This window comes from Hetaerina americana, unplaced genomic scaffold (assembly GCF_022747635.1).
Source record: "Hetaerina americana unplaced genomic scaffold, ioHetAmer1.1.p SCAF_4, whole genome shotgun sequence".
NCBI classification, from domain to species: domain Eukaryota; kingdom Metazoa; phylum Arthropoda; class Insecta; order Odonata; family Calopterygidae; genus Hetaerina; species Hetaerina americana.
This window is the reverse complement of record NW_027286985.1, coordinates 52,990,613-53,010,360: the sequence shown is the minus strand read 5'-3', so window position 1 is coordinate 53,010,360 and position 19,748 is coordinate 52,990,613. Positions and strand designations below refer to the sequence as shown.

The window sequence follows — 19,748 nt, the reverse complement described above, 5'->3', positions numbered from 1 at the left end:
TGTTACCAGCTTCCTGGCCCAGTAGTCCCTCAGCACCGTTGCAGTCCCGACTTGGCTCCGTGCGACTTTTTTTGTCTCCCCAACTGAAGAAATAGCGGAAAGGAAAGCATGGGGAGACCGTGGAAAGCATTCAAAAAAGAAAAATTCCCGCCTCTGGAGTTTCAGGGTGCCTTCCAGACACTTCTCCGCAAGTATATTGATTCAGGGGAGAGTATTTTGAAGAATTTTTAAGTATTTGCACAAGTACTATCAATAAATCTATTTTCTCCATAGAATACGCATTACTTTAAAAGTAGACCCTGTAATTGGCTTGATTGCTCTGTGCTATAAGATAGCGTGATCAAAAAAATGTAAAATTTTCTCAGAAGTTTCGGGATCGTGGTATTAGTGACTTGGCGGATTGGAGTAAGTGTAAACTGACTCCATAGTCTGAGATTGGCCATAAAAATGTAGCTGCAATTCACCTTCGAATCAGTTTATAATTACTATTGCTAATTAAAATTCTTTTTATATAACCGACACGTTTTCAGGGAACCCATTTAACAATTTCGGATATTTATAAATCCAATAAAAATATACGAAAATGGAATTTTTTATTTCGGCATTCATAGCAAATATCATTATATAATTGGTTCCTTAATATGCTAGCATATTTTTTATACTATTTAACTTCAAATTACTTCAACTAACAACTTCAAATTACGTAGTTGCATCAAAAAGACGTTTTGTAGAAAATAGACATTGATGTTTCTGGGAACTTTTACCAAGTACATCGTTGTTACTGATAAATAAAACAGTTTCTGGCGTAACTTTATTTTCAATTTCCGTTATTACTGCATGAAAAACAAACATTTTATTAGTTTATGGAGAGAATTATCGGATTTCCCTGCTGTACTGAAATATGATTTCTTAAGAACACATACAAAATCTTAATTCGGCGTTTAAATATTGTTAACTGCAACTTGGTGAGATTTTATTGTCGGGGTGAAACTAGGAGGACAAAGAGCCTTCCTAGGTTTTTGAGTGCGAGTATGTTTCTAACTCTGTTCTTCAACAGTAAGAGGCTAAAGTCCGTGAAATTTGGCATCAGTTCCAGGCTATTAAGGGTGACTTATAATTACAGCTTATTTTCGACCCTTTGGATCCCTAGGCTTCCAAGGAATTTAAACTCTCAGCTCCATCACAAGGGTGAAGCCCCAAAGTTATCATTAGAGAAGTTTCTTTGCGGCGTAGTAGTCCTCAAGTAAACTGAAATTCATGGCTTAAGTTGTAAGATGATAAATCGTGCGCTTTGAATTCTTAAAAATTTTAATAAAACTTATTATTATGAAGAATTTGTTATCAACTTCAATTCCGATAAAGATATTTTGATACTATACGCGTAATTGACTTTTCATCTAAGTCATACCTAGGGTAGTAATTATTTTGAGGTCTGTTATAACATTTCCATAAGTTTTAAAAATAAAGTTCTCCGACATACGTTATAACTGTCTACCCTCAACTCCTTCAATTTAATTTCCTTATGCATTGATGCATCACTTCCAACGCCTTAATCAATAATGGGAACAGTCTTGGCAGGCCTCTCTCTAAATCGCGTTCAGGTCCAAATGGATTTTTCCGTAGTTTCTTCAGTATTTTAAAATCATCGTCCTTTTACTGTAGATTTCGAGGTAGGAAATAACAAAGCGTGTACTGGGGCCGTTCAGGTTTGAAGGGTGGCTGAGGAGCAGGATGTGTTAGTGTTGGCTCAAAAGTCACGAATTAGTGGTGGAGCTTTGACCTGCGCATTGTCGTGATGGAGAAACTAGTTATTTCTGCATAACGCAGGACATGATCGCCTGGAATTTCCTTTCAGAAGTTACGTAATATTCAGAGTATATGAGCGGCTTATAGTTTTTCCTGTGGGTATGAATCGATCATGGAAACCATCAATGCCAAAAAAATTGTCAACGCGACTTTCACTTTCGGCCTGACCTGCAGTGCCATTTCTCGTCTCGGTGAATTTTACAAACCCATTGGGAAAAATAAACTTTTGCTTCCTCATCGAGTGCATGCATCCTCGGTTCATTGATTATTATAATTCCTTTCGTATAGTTTACATTCTATTTAGCCCGGTCTAAATGCTTATTGCACTCTTCTCGTGATTTTCTCTTTGATTCTGTAGTAGAAGCCATGAGACAAGCTTTTCAGCTACCCGGTGCATTTATAATTTTCGGGTTACGATACCATTGGAGGAAGCTATCGAAAAGTTGCATTCTTTTTCTGTTTCTTGAACAACCAAACGACGGTCCCAATGTAGGATACCACTAACACATGAAACTAAAGCGTTGTCCGAAGTTGTCGAGAACCGTTCGGGAACGGCGTTCATTTTACCCCTTGAACCACCTCTAGCGACATGCATAGCTCATACGCTGATCACCATGTGCTTGTATCTTCATTTTTTGATTCCCAGTACATATTTGTCCAAGTTACTAGCAATTGAAAATTAATTCGCTGCTCATTAAAATCAGCCAACTTGAATATTTCAGGATTTACTATAACTGCACGTGAACAAACAGCTTTTCTTTGATGACTTAACAGTAGTTTAATGAATAAATGCAAACAAAAGGACCACACTACACAGAACCACTTCCCCGACATGCTCCAATGTCAGGTTTGCGTTCATTTTATGGGGTGTCGGAATTAATGAATATACCTCATACCTATTTGATATCATTGGAATAATACGATGGTGGCGATATTTTATTAAGTATTTGTTGCGATAACTCAAAATACAGCATAAAAATTTCTAAGCTTGTGCTCGTTCTAACTCTGGGTAATCAAGCCAAAATACTGCCAAAATAATTCAAGTAATTAATTCAACTGTATAAGCAATTTTACGAGGAAATATCTCCCAATAATCATTGTGAGGACGGTAAATTCAGCGTCACATTACGTTAAATGAGCAACTGATTGTTTACAGGAAGGATATATTATATTAAGCTTGCCATGTTGGCACAGCGGAAATGATTAAGTAAACTCCAGCCATATTGAAAAAGATATTTATAAAATTTAACTTGAAACTATAACTATGACGCTCTACGAGGTGAAAATTTATAGACCAAAACCGAATCTATTCAATTTGTTCCTTTCTAGAACAGGTACAATTTACTGCCAAATTAACATTGACATTACTTAATGCATTCGCATCCATGAGTATTATATATTCCAGTCGCCGAGGTGCAGATCAGTGTATATAACAGGAAAGACAGCAGTGCTGATCATTTCACTCGGTATGCGTCCATCGATTAGTCCTATGATAGTCGCCTTACCGACTTCAATTTTCAGCTCCGATACACTGGAGAGTACTCCCGATGTAAATAACCGGAGGCAAATATGAAAATCCATGTCGTAACACATTTAGGAAAAGGGAGTGGTTTGCTTATCAAAGGCAGAAACATTGTGAGCAAATCTCTATATCCTGTTTGTTCAGAGTTTTAATTGAATTGACCCTTTTGGCCCTCAAAAGACCATTAATACTGGACGCGTCCCATCGATAATGCGAAGAACTTTGAGGGGTTTTGCTGAAAAACCCTTTCTTGAATTAAGCCCACTTTTCCAGACAGAAGCATTCATGTATATTTCAGGCAACCACGTGTATATATATAATATATAAAAATGTATACGTACATATATATGTGTATATAATATATAAATGTATATGTACATATATATATATATATATATATATATATATATATATATATATATATATATATATATATATATATATGGGAGTGGTTGATTGAGTTTACAACTGAAATAGCGTCTGCTAAATACATAAAGAAGCAAATTTAATATGTGAAAAAATCGCATTTCAGGAAGTTTTATACTACGGCATACGTATTTTATATTAAGAAATGTCCGCAAACCTCTGAGAGATAAATCTGTAAAAACTTCAAAGCAGTAAACATTTGCCTGAACCGTCCTTATTTGAAAACTGCTGAAAATTGGATGAGCACTGATATGTTTATCGAAATGTAAAAGTGAAAATAAAGAGAAGAATTTTGTACTCTAAAGGCGTTATCTTTTAGTAATAAAAGAAAGATAAGTACCATTGACGAGAAGAAAGGTACAAATATTCGGGCACGTAATTTTTTGATGGATGTGTATCAAAATGTAGATATCTCGAAAGACTTAGTCATTTTTAGAAATAGGTAAATATTTAGTAACTTCCTTATCAAGTTAATACTAATAACATTTTGAGGAAATTTGATACCATTTGCCACTCATTTGCTCAAGGAGAGGAAGTTACAGTGCATGTAACATGTAGTCGATTAAAATTTCAGGGGTGAAATGGAAGTCCTGCTTCAAGCTATAAGAATTTACATTAAATTAAATTGATATTTTGAGCACGAACGGTCCTCTTTGACTTACATAAAATATATAATCGCGATTCCACTCTAGTGCATCTTCCCCCTATTCTGAAATTCTAACTCACGAAATGGATTGAGCTTCTTGTCTGAATGAATCACTATGCCAGGCAATGCTGGTCGATTGCAGAGAGAATTTGTGACCTCTGGAATCAGTGTTCGCTTCAATGCCCGCATCTTAAAGCACGTTCGTAGCTCGGAAGGGGGTTAATGGAGTGTGAGGGTGTGATTCCGGTTCACTTTGATTCGGGAGGAATGCCGAACTTCGGGAGTGCATTTAAAAAAATCACCTCAACCAGGGCTGGATTCATTCTACGAGTACAAAGATTACTATTGTGAGAGACGCAGGCAATTACTCAGCATTTTCGATTCCTTTTCCTGCAGGTGCCAGTATTTCTTTTAAATAGGTCAGAGAGGAACGATATTTACTAATGGGCTGGTTAAAGCGATAGTGGGTGTGATTATAGTACTGGCTATCCAAGAAAAACTTTCCATAAAACATAGAAAAATTTCGGGCTATGCTAAATTGTAAAGAGTCGATAGAAAAAGTCTCATGACGTAACTTTCATTCCTATTTCAGAATTCTTTCTACCATTTTGGGGTAAGATATCCTCTGCGGTGTGAAGAGAGTATCCTTTCGTATTTCAATTGAATAGAATATGTTCTCTTAGAAAATTTAATGGACCTTAACGTATAGCTCTAATCCACTACCTCTAAAGAGTTGCGAATTTTGTTTAGCCCAGCCGACGACCCGCGATATAGTATATGGTATATTTTTCAGTCCAGTGAGAAAAAGAATATCTAAATAGCTTAATAGTAGGATTTTATTACTAGGGACCCTTTTTAATTAAAATAACTAATTAAATTTTGTATTTTTTAATTGAAAAAAATTTCCATGTAAAAGTAACTCTGTAGTCGTGAATCTGCACATACTGTTTCAAAGATTATTCAGCAAAAAAAGGGGAAGCACCAATGTGTTGACCATTATGCAAGAGATCATGGAAGGTCAAAACTTTGTGCATAAATGCATTCATGTAATAACTCTCTACGTCTTCATGATGAAAACAGTGGAGGCAACTGAAAAATTAGAAGCAATGTCAGATGCAGGAGAGTTTTAACTGACACTCGCAAACTTCTTAGTAAGAATCTAGACATCTATAATCATAGGTCATAGTTATAGTGCGTAAGCCAAAGTTTAGTTTCAGCCAAAACAGCCTTGCTTTCTTTCATCCATTTTCTTTTAAGTATACCGGGAAGCTAATTTCTATGATATAAAATATCAACTAAAGAAATAGAAATTATTACATTTGTAAGCTCTTTTTACGAAAGGGATGATGCAGATTCCACATGACCACATAAAATAAATCTATCGGATAGAACACATTTGTATTCTGACGGGTGGTCCAAAGCTTCGACAGCAACTCGACCAGATAACACAGGTCTCGACCACTGTTGCGGCAGAATTTACTGCATAATGTAGTCAATTACATTCTTTAACACCCTCTACCACGAACTATAGTGGTTGATTTCAAAGTGCAATTTTTGTTATGCATGGAATATTGAACCTAGTGACTAATTAAGGAACTCGAGGGTGGTGTGAAAAGTCCGTGTAAAAATGAACTTAAACATTTAATTTTTCGAGAAAGGTCATTTTCATTTTCAACTTTGGCTTATGCATTTAATTCAACGATGCTCCAGTTTGGTGATGCCTTCCAAATAATCCGTCTGTCCCAACTCTGCAACAAATGCACTTTTTCCGCACCCACATCCTCGATTGAATAAAATAACCTTTCCGTCGGGCGTTTATCCATAGTGAAGAACGTTTTATTGTCAAGAGTGCCATCTCTGGAGAATAGAGGAGATGGGGAACGATTTAAAATCGTAACACTTTACATTTTGCGGCCAAAACTGCAGCGTGAGCCGGCGCCTCTTCATGATGGAAAATTACTTCTTTGTGTGCCAATTTCGGTCGTTTATCTTGCAGTTCGGTTATCAAACGGTCTAATAGAGAAGCAGAGTCGGCAACATTCATTTCATATTGACCTTTTGGAAGCATTCAATAAAGATTATTCCTTGCGAATCTTAATAAACTGTCACCATAACCTTCCCAGCTGAAGGAACCAACTTCATCTTCCTTGGTGTAAATTCCCTCCTGGCATTCCATTGCTTGGACTGCAGTGCCAGTTTCAGTTAGCAACTGTGTTTATAGGAGAACCAATTTAAAAGAGGATTCTCCTTTTAAGAAAAGGAAAGCATTATTTTCATTTTTGTTTCAATAATTTTCATGGAAGAATGATGGACACAGATTTATATGTTTGTTGATGACAAAATAATGTTGATTTTATACTGATCATTTTTTTATTCGCCTCCATAAGATGTTGTACGATCCCGTACTTATCTGCTCTGATCGAGAATACCTGAATATTGATGGTAGTTACATAACGATTTGAATTTCATCTCGAAAACTTAACAAAATAATCCTGAATAGTTAATTTCTATCGTATCCCTTTTGATAATGAATTGATTTATTTTCCCCATTTCCATTGATTTTTGGGTTCCCCGAGGAATTAGGGAAGTAATAGTTATTTGCTGGAACTTATTTGAGTGCAGTTTTTATTCACTGGTGCATTCCTCTATTTGACGGCTCGATGATTTAATTTCAATCGATCTATCTAAAGCCCTCTGTTCTTCTATCCTGTGTTTAATTGGGGCAAAATTGTTCTATCTTTCGTTGATATTATCGCATGTGGGCGTATTTTAGCTGTCGTTTCCACTTTGAAGGCTAAGTAAATGGCTGCTAAGGGTGCACCTGAAAAGGTTTCCTTTTTAAGCCACCTGATATCAGGACGAGGATAAATCATTCAAAAATGGAAAAAATGTAGTGTCATGTCGTTAATTTTAGCCATCACTTAGTCATTGATCTATAGGTAAATGGATGAACTAACCTAGACTATTTTTATCTCTTCAATTTCTGCTATTCTCATAACAATGTTAGCTTTTCATCAATTGTACGCAATACGTAATGATTGTAAGGATGGGTTCCACAGTCATCTTTGTCTGACATCCATTCGAATAACTAGCATTTTAAACTGCAATAAACAATATATGCCTAATAGAATAACAGAATGGCATTCCATGAAAAAGTGCGTTTTCGTAAAAATATTATATTTTATTTGTTTTACTCTTTGAAGCCTACTTTAAGGTACTACTGTCATTTAAAAAATATTTTACCGATCATCGGTATAATAATCGGTATTACTTGTATTTGTGAAGGGGGGCTAATTGTAAAATTTACTCTTCCTACAAAAATTAAAAATGCTATGTTTTTTCTTAACAGCATCATAGTAACTCGAAATTATCTGCCCTAATAATTTAAGATAAAATAGAGGCAAATTAAGAATTAAGGGCTAAAAATAGATGATTGATCAATTGTACGAGGGTAGTTAGAAAGGAACCACCACCAGATGTCAACGCAGGCGCAACGAGTTTACCGCAGAGTAATAGATAATGAAAAAAATTGAGATTCGAGCAGTGATTAAATACTTCGTAAAGAAAGGTATGAAAGCAAAGGACATTCATGCAGACTTTCATAACACTCTGGGGGACTCTGCTCCTTCATATTCAACTCTTGCCAAGTGGACAAACGAATTTGTTTGGTCGGGACAGCTTACATGATGATCCGCGTAGTGATCTGCCAAAATTTGCCACTGCCACAGAGATAATTGCAAAAGTGCATAAAATGATTATGGAGGATCGCTGACTGAAAGTACGAGAAATCACTGAAGCTGCAGGGATATCATCTGAACGGGCGTATCGCAGTTTAAAAGTGGAATAGGGCATGAAAATATTATCTGCTAGATGGGTTCCGTGAACCTTGAAGCAGGATCACAAGCGCATAAAAGTGGAAATTTCTAGACAATGTTTAACCCTTTTTAAGAGCAACCAACAAGATTTTCTGCGCCGGTTTGTGATCACAGATGAAACTTGGGTCCATCACTATATCCCAGAGACAAAACAGCAGTCAAAGTAGTGGAAACATGTTGATTTACCACCATCAAAGAAAGCAAAGGCAGTACGTTCGTTCGGAAAGATGATGGCTTCAGTTTTTCGAGATGCGAAAATGATTCTGCTGATAATTATCTTCCCAGTGATAAAAACCTTACTGGACAATTCTATGATAACCTCTTAGACCAACTATAGCAAAAGATATACGAAAAAAGGCCATTTTTGGCGAGGAAGAAAGTCATCTTTCATCAAGACAATGCCCGTGAACCTTGAAGCAGGATCACAAGCGCATAAAAGTGGAAATTTCTAGACAATGTTTAACCCTTTTTAAGAGCAACCAACAAGATTTTCTGCGCCGGTTTGTGATCACAGATGAAACTTGGGTCCATCACTATATCCCAGAGACAAAACAGCAGTCAAAGTAGTGGAAACATGTTGATTTACCACCATCAAAGAAAGCAAAGGCAGTACGTTCGTTCGGAAAGATGATGGCTTCAGTTTTTCGAGATGCGAAAATGATTCTGCTGATAATTATCTTCCCAGTGATAAAAACCTTACTGGACAATTCTATGATAACCTCTTAGACCAACTATAGCAAAAGATATACGAAAAAAGGCCATTTTTGGCGAGGAAGAAAGTCATCTTTCATCAAGACAATGCCCGTCCACACGAAAGTGTCGTTTCTATGAAATAATGACGTGAAAAAATATACGAATTGTCGCCACTCCCGCCTTATCCGCCTGATTTGGCTCAATCAGATTTCTATCTCTTCTTCAAGCTCAACATTTTCCTCGGTGGATGGAGATTCTCTTCAAAAAAGAACTAACAGCCGAGGCAGACGGGTATTTTGCAGACCTGAAGGAATCTTATTTTCGAGATGAGATGAAGACATTGAAAAGTCGCAGGACCAAATGCATTAGTATGCAGAGAGACTGCATTAAAAAATAAAAAAGTTTCACGGAGCTAAGTCACTTATATCTATCCCATACTGAGAACCTTTCTAATTATCCGCGTATGTTGTTTGCTTTAGAGTTAGAATATTTAAATGAGAATACTATTATTTACGATTGATTAATTATTATAATTGAGGTGTAGTTTGCGAATATATTAATATTTTATATTCATTGAATAGTTTACAGCGAAGATACGAGAATTAATGATAGTCTGATAGTTAATATAAGTTTTTGATGGATCCACAGGATACGTAGTCGCTGCTACACTTCTAACCATCACCTGATACGATGCCAACAACATAACACCTTCCGCAGTAGCGAAAAATTATCCAAGCCTCCATATTTTCTGTCTCCCTTCATTCAATCCTACATGGCTATTCTTTTCCTCTCTCTACGTCGTATGCCTAGTATTCTCCTTTTTATTAGAACCTTTAGAATTCCACTCAAAATACACTGCATCCACTTTTCCCGGCTTATTTGAATTTATCTCAACAACTCTCTTCCCCATTACGTACCGAGCACGTATTTCGTTGTTTTTCATCCTACTTACAAATGTTTCTATTCTTCTCAACACCATCTCCCCAAATGCATCCAATCCTTATCCCGTTCCTTCCTCGACTAAGTTTCTGAACTGTGGAAACCACTATTCATATGAATATTCTCTCTTTTCTTGGCATCATTAATCAACGTCCTTATCATCATCTCCAATCACGGATTGGTCTCTCGGCCTGTTTCGTCATACAATTTCAAGGGGCTACCATTTTTGCCTTGGTCTTCCCACATTTCTTTTGTCGCTGGGTGTTAATATTTTGAGCTTCTCCTGGCAAACTTCCTTCTCCATCCGTTGTGCATCGGACTTCCATTTTGTCTTCCTTTTTATTACTTTACATTGCAAAATGAGTCGCAAGCCGCCGCAAGTGCGTGCGGCGGAGGATGTTTAGGGCATCACCCATATTTTACCGCTTGTATTATTTAATGTTATGTATTTTAAGTTCTTTCATAATTTATGTACTCTTTAGGCTACGTTGTCTTGCCAAGCTATGAACTGATCGAAGACGTATTTTTTTTGCTGCGCGTGCATTGATTTTTGTCATTTTTTTCCGTCTCCAGTATTCAGAGTCATATAAGGACTGTCGTAACGGTATACAATATCAATCGGGCGTCTTTTCTAATTTTCTTTTTGTTGTTCTTTTTATTGTTTTGCAAATTTCTGATAAAGGTGCAATTTATTGCCTATATTTTCTTTATAATGCGTAATATCGTTTTTAAAGTATTGGAAAATTTGAACATGTTTTATATTACTGCTATGTATTAACATTATAAAAGCTACAAATTTTATGAAGCTGGAAGACTTGTGGGCATTCTTTTGTTTTTGAAAAGATATTTCATCGGTACAAAGCTATCTGTTGTGTCAAAAGCTACTCGTATATCAATGGGAACCATGAAACGTGGAATTGATTGATCGGTAATAGACTACGGCGTGTTAAAGAAGTGTTCTATGCCGTTTAGTGAATATCGATATAATTGTTGAGAGGCGATTCCCAAAATAGATATATGGGAGGACAGTGACTACGAGTAAACTACGAGTAACTTGTAGTTTGTGAGATGGAGTAGCCGGAGGAAGTCTTTGGTGAGTGTGGTCGAATAGACTCTCAAAGACGCGCAATATTAGTAGTGTCGGGAACAGATCATGCATGAAACAATATATGAAGGTGATGAAGGTGGAAGAAGTGTTCCAGTATGGAGTCGTGCGGAAGATACTTGTAAAATTTTTCCTGAATTAACTAAGAGGTTGTTGAGACAGCAAGACTTTTTGATCTTGCCTGCCCCGAAGGGAAACGGAGTGAGGAGTATTTAATTAACTATTCCCTGTACGTTCTGTCGCCATTTGTTCACGGTGTGGATATATTTTATTGGATACGCTCTCGTGTTTCCCAAACATAATTATGGTGCTTGCTATGCAACGATTCCAGCGTGTAAAAATCATTCGTTTTGACCAGGAATTATTTTTACCCTCTGCGATTGTTGCATTGTAATGCATATTAGTGGATGACTTCGTTAAAAAAAAGTTACTGTCACGGCATCTCCCGCAGTATCTTGTAATGGTGCTTTGTTTTTGACTTAACATCAATGATATTGATCATCATCAATCATCAATTGATAGTTCTATTCAATGTAAAAATAATATTATAACGTTCAAAAGTAATTTCATTTGAATATAGCCACGCCTCTATGAAGTGATGGAATACTAGGCTTCAATTGGGATTTTCAAGTTTATTCACTCCTTTGAAGGTCGCTGACGTATGTTAAGGTATGACTTGAGGTAATTGTTATTAGAACTTGTAAAACTAGTGAGGCGATGTATTTTTTCCAAGTTTTTTAATACAATCGCTCAATTTTTGTGCTGTGAACTACAATATTCCAAAAAGTTGGAATAAAGTAAAGGTACATGACTTGAAAGCCATCCTGGGAGTCTTTTTTTGAATGCATCAAATCCTTTCACTCCTTACAACAGGCTAATTTACATCACTAGCGTTAGTTATTGGAGTCAACCACTTGGGGTTGAGTTCATCTTGATCATATTATGCAAGCTCATGCACTCAAAGACCACTTACCTTCCTTTTAGGAATGCAAAGGCACGTGTCTCCCTTTTCGCCGCCCCTCCCGTTCCTCTCCGCGTCCTCCTCGATCCGTATCACCGCCACCTCTCCATCTTCGGCCCGGGATGACATCTGTGGAGATAACGAAGATGAGTTGATTCCCAAGACGAAATTTGTCCCCACTCCGTTTTTGGTGGCGATATTAGATCAACGCTTCTCGCTTGGGATTTGAAACCCATTTCTGTTTCGTCAAAGCATTGGAATTGAATAACCACATTATTAAGTTCCACACTTAATTTTCTTTTAAATTTGCGAGATTTAAGCGTATGATCGGGTTTTTCTAGATGGTTGAGAGGATATTTTATCATTGTTCCCATATTAACATTTTGTGAACATTTTCATTTCTACCTGGTTCGTTGATCGTATTTTAGTAAGCATCAATATAGAAATTTATATTGGTTGAAAAGGAACTTGAATGCTCCACTGATAACGTAGTGAATGTTTCAAAACACCCTACCCTTTTTTGTTGCATTTTCAAGCACCCCCTTCCATCCCTCGTCCCTCTCCGTGTGGATGATGCCTCACGCCATCCGCCATCACATTTTCTACACGTGACGTTAGGGTTGGGACTAAAAGGTGCATGGCCATGGATTAATGGAACTATTTCCTTTTTTACTTTCCAATTCTATATGACTCGTCTTGGTGCGATGAAATTCTTTCATAGAAAGTGGTTGTGATATACCATATTTTTAGTCCTCTCGTTTTGTATGCGAAAGAAATTTAATAGCGGGTGAAATTAGGACTTGTTCGGAACTAGATTTTCTGCTAGCATGAATCTTAGCATGTCTTTTTGCAGTTTTAGAGAATGTTTTTTTCCCTTCTCTTAACCATTTAAACACCCATTCCAAACTCCTATCCCAAACCTATCCTACCTGGTGTTTGCACCCCCTGTCACAAACCTTTTTGGTGGATTGCAGGGTATTTATATCGATGTGAATATTTGAACGAGAGTAGTGCTTATATGTGGATATATAGTATGAACGAGAATAGAGTTTATACTATCATATGGCTCACATTAATGTGTTTGAAGCTTAAAAAAAACGAAATGTTGTATTTATCAATAAAATGCATCATATTCACTTGATCAATTTAAAATATTGGTGGTGATGGGTGGAAACGTTAAATTAACTTAGTATTGTAATATGGATTTGAAATGTGACATTTATTGACGAAATTGGAGTAAAAAAACTCGTTGAAATAAGGCAGGAATATCACGAGGCTTACACTATCTTATTAAATGAGTATTTTATGTTGTTCGAGTATGAACTTTATGCCGCCTACGTAATTAGACATACATTAGTTTCTCTCTTTGTGGATTTGTATTCTGGCGGTGCATACCGAGTGGGTCGCCCCGGTATCAGCGGGCGAGAGTGAAGCTCCACACTTGGAAACCACCTCATTATTCTCCCAAGAATATGTAGTCTTGCCTTGCATTTTAATTAGAATGGAATGTAGGAGCTGCAGTAAACCAATTCTAGTAGTAGATCGAAGTACCGATGAATTTGAAGAGCAAATGGATGACGACATAAATCTGCACACACATTAATAAGAGATTGTTGACCAGCATTAATGAAGGGTGTCGTGGTAGAGAGTTCATTTGTAACATTGATGGTGCCCCTAGTCCTGCACTTGATAATTGATCATAAGATATTTTATATCTAATGAATTTTTCCGCTTTAAAGCTATTCCTTAATGATTTAGAAAGAATGTTTGAGTGTTTTAACAAGAAGTTTTGCATTCAAATGCGTTAAGAATTCATGCAAGGATCCCATCCCGAAAGTTAGGAATTTCTTCATTAATGATGCATAGTTCAAAACCAAGTGAAACAAAGATCGTAAAAGCTTTCTCGTGCGGAGTACATGATACAAAACCCATGGCATAGTTTGGAGTTGAGTTAAATGATCCTCACAGTTTACAATACCTTGGCTACATTTTGTGTCTGATAATGATTAAACTCATGCTCTACAACAATACTTTTTTTGCTTCGATTCGGACTTCCATTAGAGACCCATGTGTTCGGGTGCATCCAGATGAGACTATTTGTCTTCCCATCACGTTTCCCAGGTCCCGAACCATCAGGGGCTATGCAGCATCCATTCCTAAGCAGAGATTGTGGCATGCGGCTTTTGAATTAACCTCTTTAACCTCCAGAAAAACCTGTTTATTTGGATTAAGTCAATTTTTTACTGAATCGCTCGCATTACTTTGTACGTACTGGTTTTACGGGAAATTTTTTCCAGCCTTAAAGTTACACTGACAACAAAACACCATTAGAAAAAAATTCTGGATTGGAAGTTTATCTAAGTTATTGCCTTTTGTCTTTGTTATCACATGTTTTCGCGGTCTATAGTTATTGCTTTATCTTTCGGTTCTGGTATGTTTGCTGTAATTTCACGTTAGTAGTCCTGATGGAAGGGATAATTCACTGTGTACCAAAAACGTGCGCAAAAATTATTAATTTTTTCTTATTTGAAGAAAAGTCTTGATTATTGTAGAATTTTACGCTGAATTAAAATTTGTATTCAGATTCTCGTCTTTTATTCCTGTTTGGAATAAAGTCATAGCATCAGATATCATGCTAGACATCAACCTCTCTTCAAAGGGCTTGTCCATGGTGATTTTCTCCTGATGATATATTTTATCATTATCGTCGGAGATATCTATCTATCTGGAAAGTAATACATATATTTAAAGTGCATACAATATAACCGAGGAAGTGTGCTTTGCGTGAACTTTGAAAGTGTACTTTAGAAGTGTAAGTACATTTTGAATCCTAAGTGATGGTATGAAATTACTATCTCCACCAATTCCGTATATTTGAAATCTTCTCTTTCCTAGGAAGATTTTAGTTGCACTTCTACAGTATGCTCACCCTCAATTTTCTTTTTCTGTATCCATTGTTTAAAATTAATGTAATAATGATGTCCCTTCTCCCAACCAACTGGGCTATGTTCCTCTTTTTATAGAATTTTTGTGGAGTGAATTCCCTTACCTATACTTGAATAATTTCACTATGACACGATGATAAAACGATAACGGTTGTGCGAATTGTTTAATAATTCATAATTTGAGACGAAGAGGAGAAATAAGCTCATCTTTACAAGCAACCAGATTATAAATTTATGCGTGCTTTTCTCCCAATTTTCACTCTCATTGCCATCATTTTCTTTATTTGTGATTGGAATTTCTGTCACCACCAACTAAATCCCAAGGAAACGTGCTTGTTTTGTTTATTGTAGCCTTATTGCATCTCCAATATCAGCGCAATGATTTTTAAAGGAACACGTACGTTTGTCACCTATATTAATGCTCATCGATTGTAATTAATTTTAGCATTTTTCGAATATATCATGTCTATTTGGCCTAACTCGCATATGTTACTGGGGCGGCATAAGGCATTACATTTCCATTGTGAAGCCGAGCCGACTTCAGGCTGGTTTTCGACGTACCTGTAACGAGATTACTCTCTTGCGGATCGTATTTGAAGTCCAAAACTAATTAAAATGGGAGCGTTGTTGCCCAAAGTCAGCCGTTCTTTTTATTAGCGGAAAAGGAAATGGAAAGACTTATTGTATGCCTACACTTAATGTTGTTTGTACTTCACCGAAGAAAATTATATTCCCGTAACCTGGTAACCTGAAACTTGGCATTTTTTCTTTTTGTTTCTCTAAGGCCGAAGTCACGAGCTAAATTGTTTAGATGCGTTTGAGTTAGAAGTGTGGGAATCAATGGCAAAGCAAAATGGCATTGCGCAGCAAACGAGATTACTCCTCAAGGTTACTGATAGTCAAGGATACTAATTACATTTTGCTATAGCTCTCCGTTTTCGTGCAGATTCGAAAATTGGATGAATCCTGAACAAACCTTGCATTATGTGTTAAGTGAACAAATGTGCTCCTAAAATTTCAAACATGTGGCTGATGGAATATTTCTGATGTTCAATTTTGATATTCCAATAAATGCCTTAGATACATATATTTTTACTCAAGAGAAATTACTTTCGTATAACATCGTAGTAAATTGAATTCTGGTTTGAACCCATCATCTCTTAATTTGATCAAATACATTCACAATAATGGCAAGTATTGTAACATCCAATGATTTCTGACTTACTCTGGAATGATTTTGGCGGCTCATATCTTTAAAAAAATGGGTTTCTCTACGTTTAGTCAAATTATTTTGAGCAACACTTTCATTGGCCAGAGCTCATATACTGGCGCATAGTGGAAAATAATTTGAAAATAGGGAGTTATGATAGGAACACTTCATATTCTGTTAACAAAAAGGTTAACACTCAGATTGCGGGGCCTCAAATTATACACCTATTTGTAACAAGATTTATTGAGTAGTGGCTTTCCCAGTGTATTTAACCGAAGCATCATTTTCCTATTCATCATCACCATACTAGTATGCAATATTGCTAATTCAAAGAAATTGCGGGAGATGCCGCGAAAATAACTTTATTGAAGTCATCCGTTACAGTGCATTTAAATACAGAACTTTCAAAGATTAACAAATCATGCATCTTGACCAGGATTCTGGAATACTTATTATAATGAACATCCCTCTTAAATAGAAGCTCTATTTGTTTGAAACCTCTGGGTGAGTTATTATACTTCATTTGCAATTGATATTATTCAAACCATTTTAACGTAGTCGGACGTTTTTTGAAATCAAATTCAACCTTCTCGCGGTAAAAATCAACAAGACAATGAGTTGATGAAGACCTACATTCTAGCCAAATGTTGATTTGACTCATAGCTGTCACTAACGACTTACTGCTATGACTAACATTAAAAAATATTGACTATTGAAAATAATTTTTATCAAGTTCTGCTGAAGTGTAGGGAAAAAATGGCTTATGATTTTCTATGACGCTTTTGAACTAAAGATGAAGGACTTTCAGTGGCAGTAAATGTACTGTATTAGCAGCGTTTGGAAATCCCCTGAAAAATTATTATTTTCTAAATTGTTTCATTTAGCCATCAATTTATTGTCTGAAATGCAGAATTTATATAAGGAGAACTTCATGACCTCGGAGTTTTAAATGAAATAAGTTTCCCTCTTTGAGAAAACTGATGTTCCTCGAACCTTGACTACTATTCCCTCCGTCTTCGAAGGAGATTTCGGCTTCCCTCGGCCTCTTACAACACATTAATACTTTCTACCAATCTACTTCCGAGCCAGGTACTTGTACGCTCCAACGAATCCTTTAATTGAAGCGTACTTCGCCGCTGCTCGACAAAATGATAGCGCCGAGTAAACATCCTCTGATTCCGTTACGCTATGTCTAACCGTCGCTGTCATTAACGGTGGCAGAGTCGCATGGCGGATCGACTCGGAAACGTCAATACAAAAATACCCTTCAGAAACTATCACCCATTTCTAACAGGAAACAGTTATCGATTTTGTGCTGCCTCTTCATACGAAAGAAGGAGATATTATAGCCGTATAACTCTTTATATTTCTTAGACAATATTTTTCCTATTTTTTACCACTATTATTAATAAACAGGCTACTGAAAAAAATAATGCAATATAACTATGAAATAATACTGTAACATGACGCATTAAAGATCTTTCTACTGGCATTGAGAAAGAATTCATTCGTCATGTTGGACTTTGCAGTGAATATGCATTGCAAATGGATGAATCTACAAATGTCGCTGGACTAGCTGTACTACTAGTATTTGTTCGTTATCCATATGATAAAGGTTTTGAAGAAGATAGAATCACGTGTCGATATTTACATTGAAAAACTATAGGAGAAGATATATTTAAAGGGATTAATGATTAAATTACAAATCAAGATGTCGGGAGGGAGGAGTGTATTGATACTTTATACGGATGGTGCTCAAGCTGTGGTAGGAAAGATGAAAGGTTTTATCACGTATCCAGAAAGTAGCAACAAGAGCCACTAGCAGTCATTGTATTTCGCATAGGCAAGCCTTGTAACTAAATAAACTTCCACAAATTAAAAAAATGCAATGGATGAAGCCATACAAATGATGAACTACGCAAAATCAAGACCGATTTAATCCAGATTATTAAAAATTTTGTGAGATGAAATGGGTAGTGGACACAAAGCACTTTTACATTTTATATTTTCAGAAAAATGCATTCTGACCTGATAGGAAATTGATTTCAGAAAAATTATGCAGAATGCCGGCCATCAATTTTATAACGAAAAGGCATCTTCACCAAATTACTTTGCGCTCAACGGTAAATTAATGAAAAAATAGCCAAAATCAGAGAACTCAAAAGCATGGATAAAATGCTATCACAAAAATATCTGATAAGCATTCATCATCAGTCATCACCACACATTCCGAAAAAATGCCTCCAAAAAGAATTTATTTTATCATGCCGTCATATAGACATAGCTATTATAAAAATATATAAGGAAGTGGACAGCAGCATCACTTTTGGAAATCTCACAACTCTGAATCAAATTCAGGGGAAGCCCCAAGGACAAAACACTGCCTTTAGAAAATTGGATGATTTACAAATTAAAATGTCAGTAATACATCGCTCGGACGTAGGGCATCCTTGCCTTCAAAACCGCTGGGTTGGTCAATCCGTACTTGCTAATACGAGGTCAACTCATCACATATCAGGACCTAAAGATAACTAACTGAAAATTTCCAACTCATTACCAGCGGGGGCCTGCAGGTACACGCACATCAAGGCCAAAAAATAAAGCCCGACTCTGGTATTACCTGTAACACACGATTTAGCATTCGATAAATAAGGTCAACACACTCAAACATGAATCGGAGGCGTGCGTCTTCCTCCTCTTCCCCTTTCTCGCCCCCGTTTTTCACATCACTTTCCTCCCCTCTAATCCGCTCATCCCCGCCTCAGTCAGACATTCATTTGACAATGGAAGGTATCTAAGCTCTCCTTTTGTCAGGTCTCCCATTGATTGCTTTTTGCGTGTATTCGCACTGCTGACGAAATAGTTTCAGAGGTTTGTTTTCTTCTATACCATATTGGATTCTGGATTCAATATTCTACCTTTTCTACTTAATGTGATTCAATACCTTTAGTTTGCATCACCATTGAAAAAGAGTGCATTTATGTATTATTTTGGAAAAAAAATTATATTATTAAAATAGTTTCACTTATAGTTAATTTGGGAAAGTATTTAGAATTCTACTGAAAGAATAAGCTTCAATTGCGTTAATTTATGCGGTGCTCTACAAAATATTGATGCCCAAACGCTCTACCCTCATGCCCTTTTATTAATAATGACTTTTAAGAATTGAAAGGTTCAGAAATATATTCTCAACCCCCTGGCAATAATCCTCACCAATTCACCACAGTAATGAATTGCTAAAAAATAAGACCATTGCTTCAACGTCTAATAGAATATTTATAATATCACTAACGTTTATTTATAACATTACCTCATACCTGTCTTAAACGGATATGTGTTTCATGAGATTAAATTTATAAATAATGAATTATGCCCGCTTCGAATGTTTTATGAATATTGGTAGTCGCCACTCTCAGTTTTCTTTATGGTATCTGACCACGTTATGGTGGTAGCCAAGTGAAGTGCACTGCCCCTTGAAAAAAATATCGCTGTTAGGCACTAGGTCAAACGTATTTGTTATTCCATCAGCTTTGGCCATGAATTTTAATCAGCTATCTTTGCGGAAGAGGAACATACGGCATGAAACTTAATACGCGTAAGTTCACTAAAGGCCTTGAGAC

At 36.4% G+C, this 19,748-nt stretch overlaps 1 protein-coding gene across 1 annotated transcript in view; it reads right to left on the bottom strand.

Moving 5' to 3' along the window:
- The window catches only part of CngA (Cyclic nucleotide-gated ion channel subunit A), a 52,481-nt gene extending 38,332 nt beyond the window's left edge, over positions 1 to 14,149 (bottom strand). Inside the window, exons 1-2 of the mRNA XM_071590270.1 lie at positions 13,952 to 14,149; positions 11,986 to 12,102 (exon numbers count right to left, since the gene is read on the bottom strand). Of these exons, the coding sequence (XP_071446371.1) occupies positions 11,986 to 12,102; positions 13,952 to 14,149 (315 nt within the window). The remainder of the gene's footprint in view (positions 1 to 11,985; positions 12,103 to 13,951) is intronic.
- Positions 14,150 to 19,748: the final 5,599 nt, after the last annotated feature.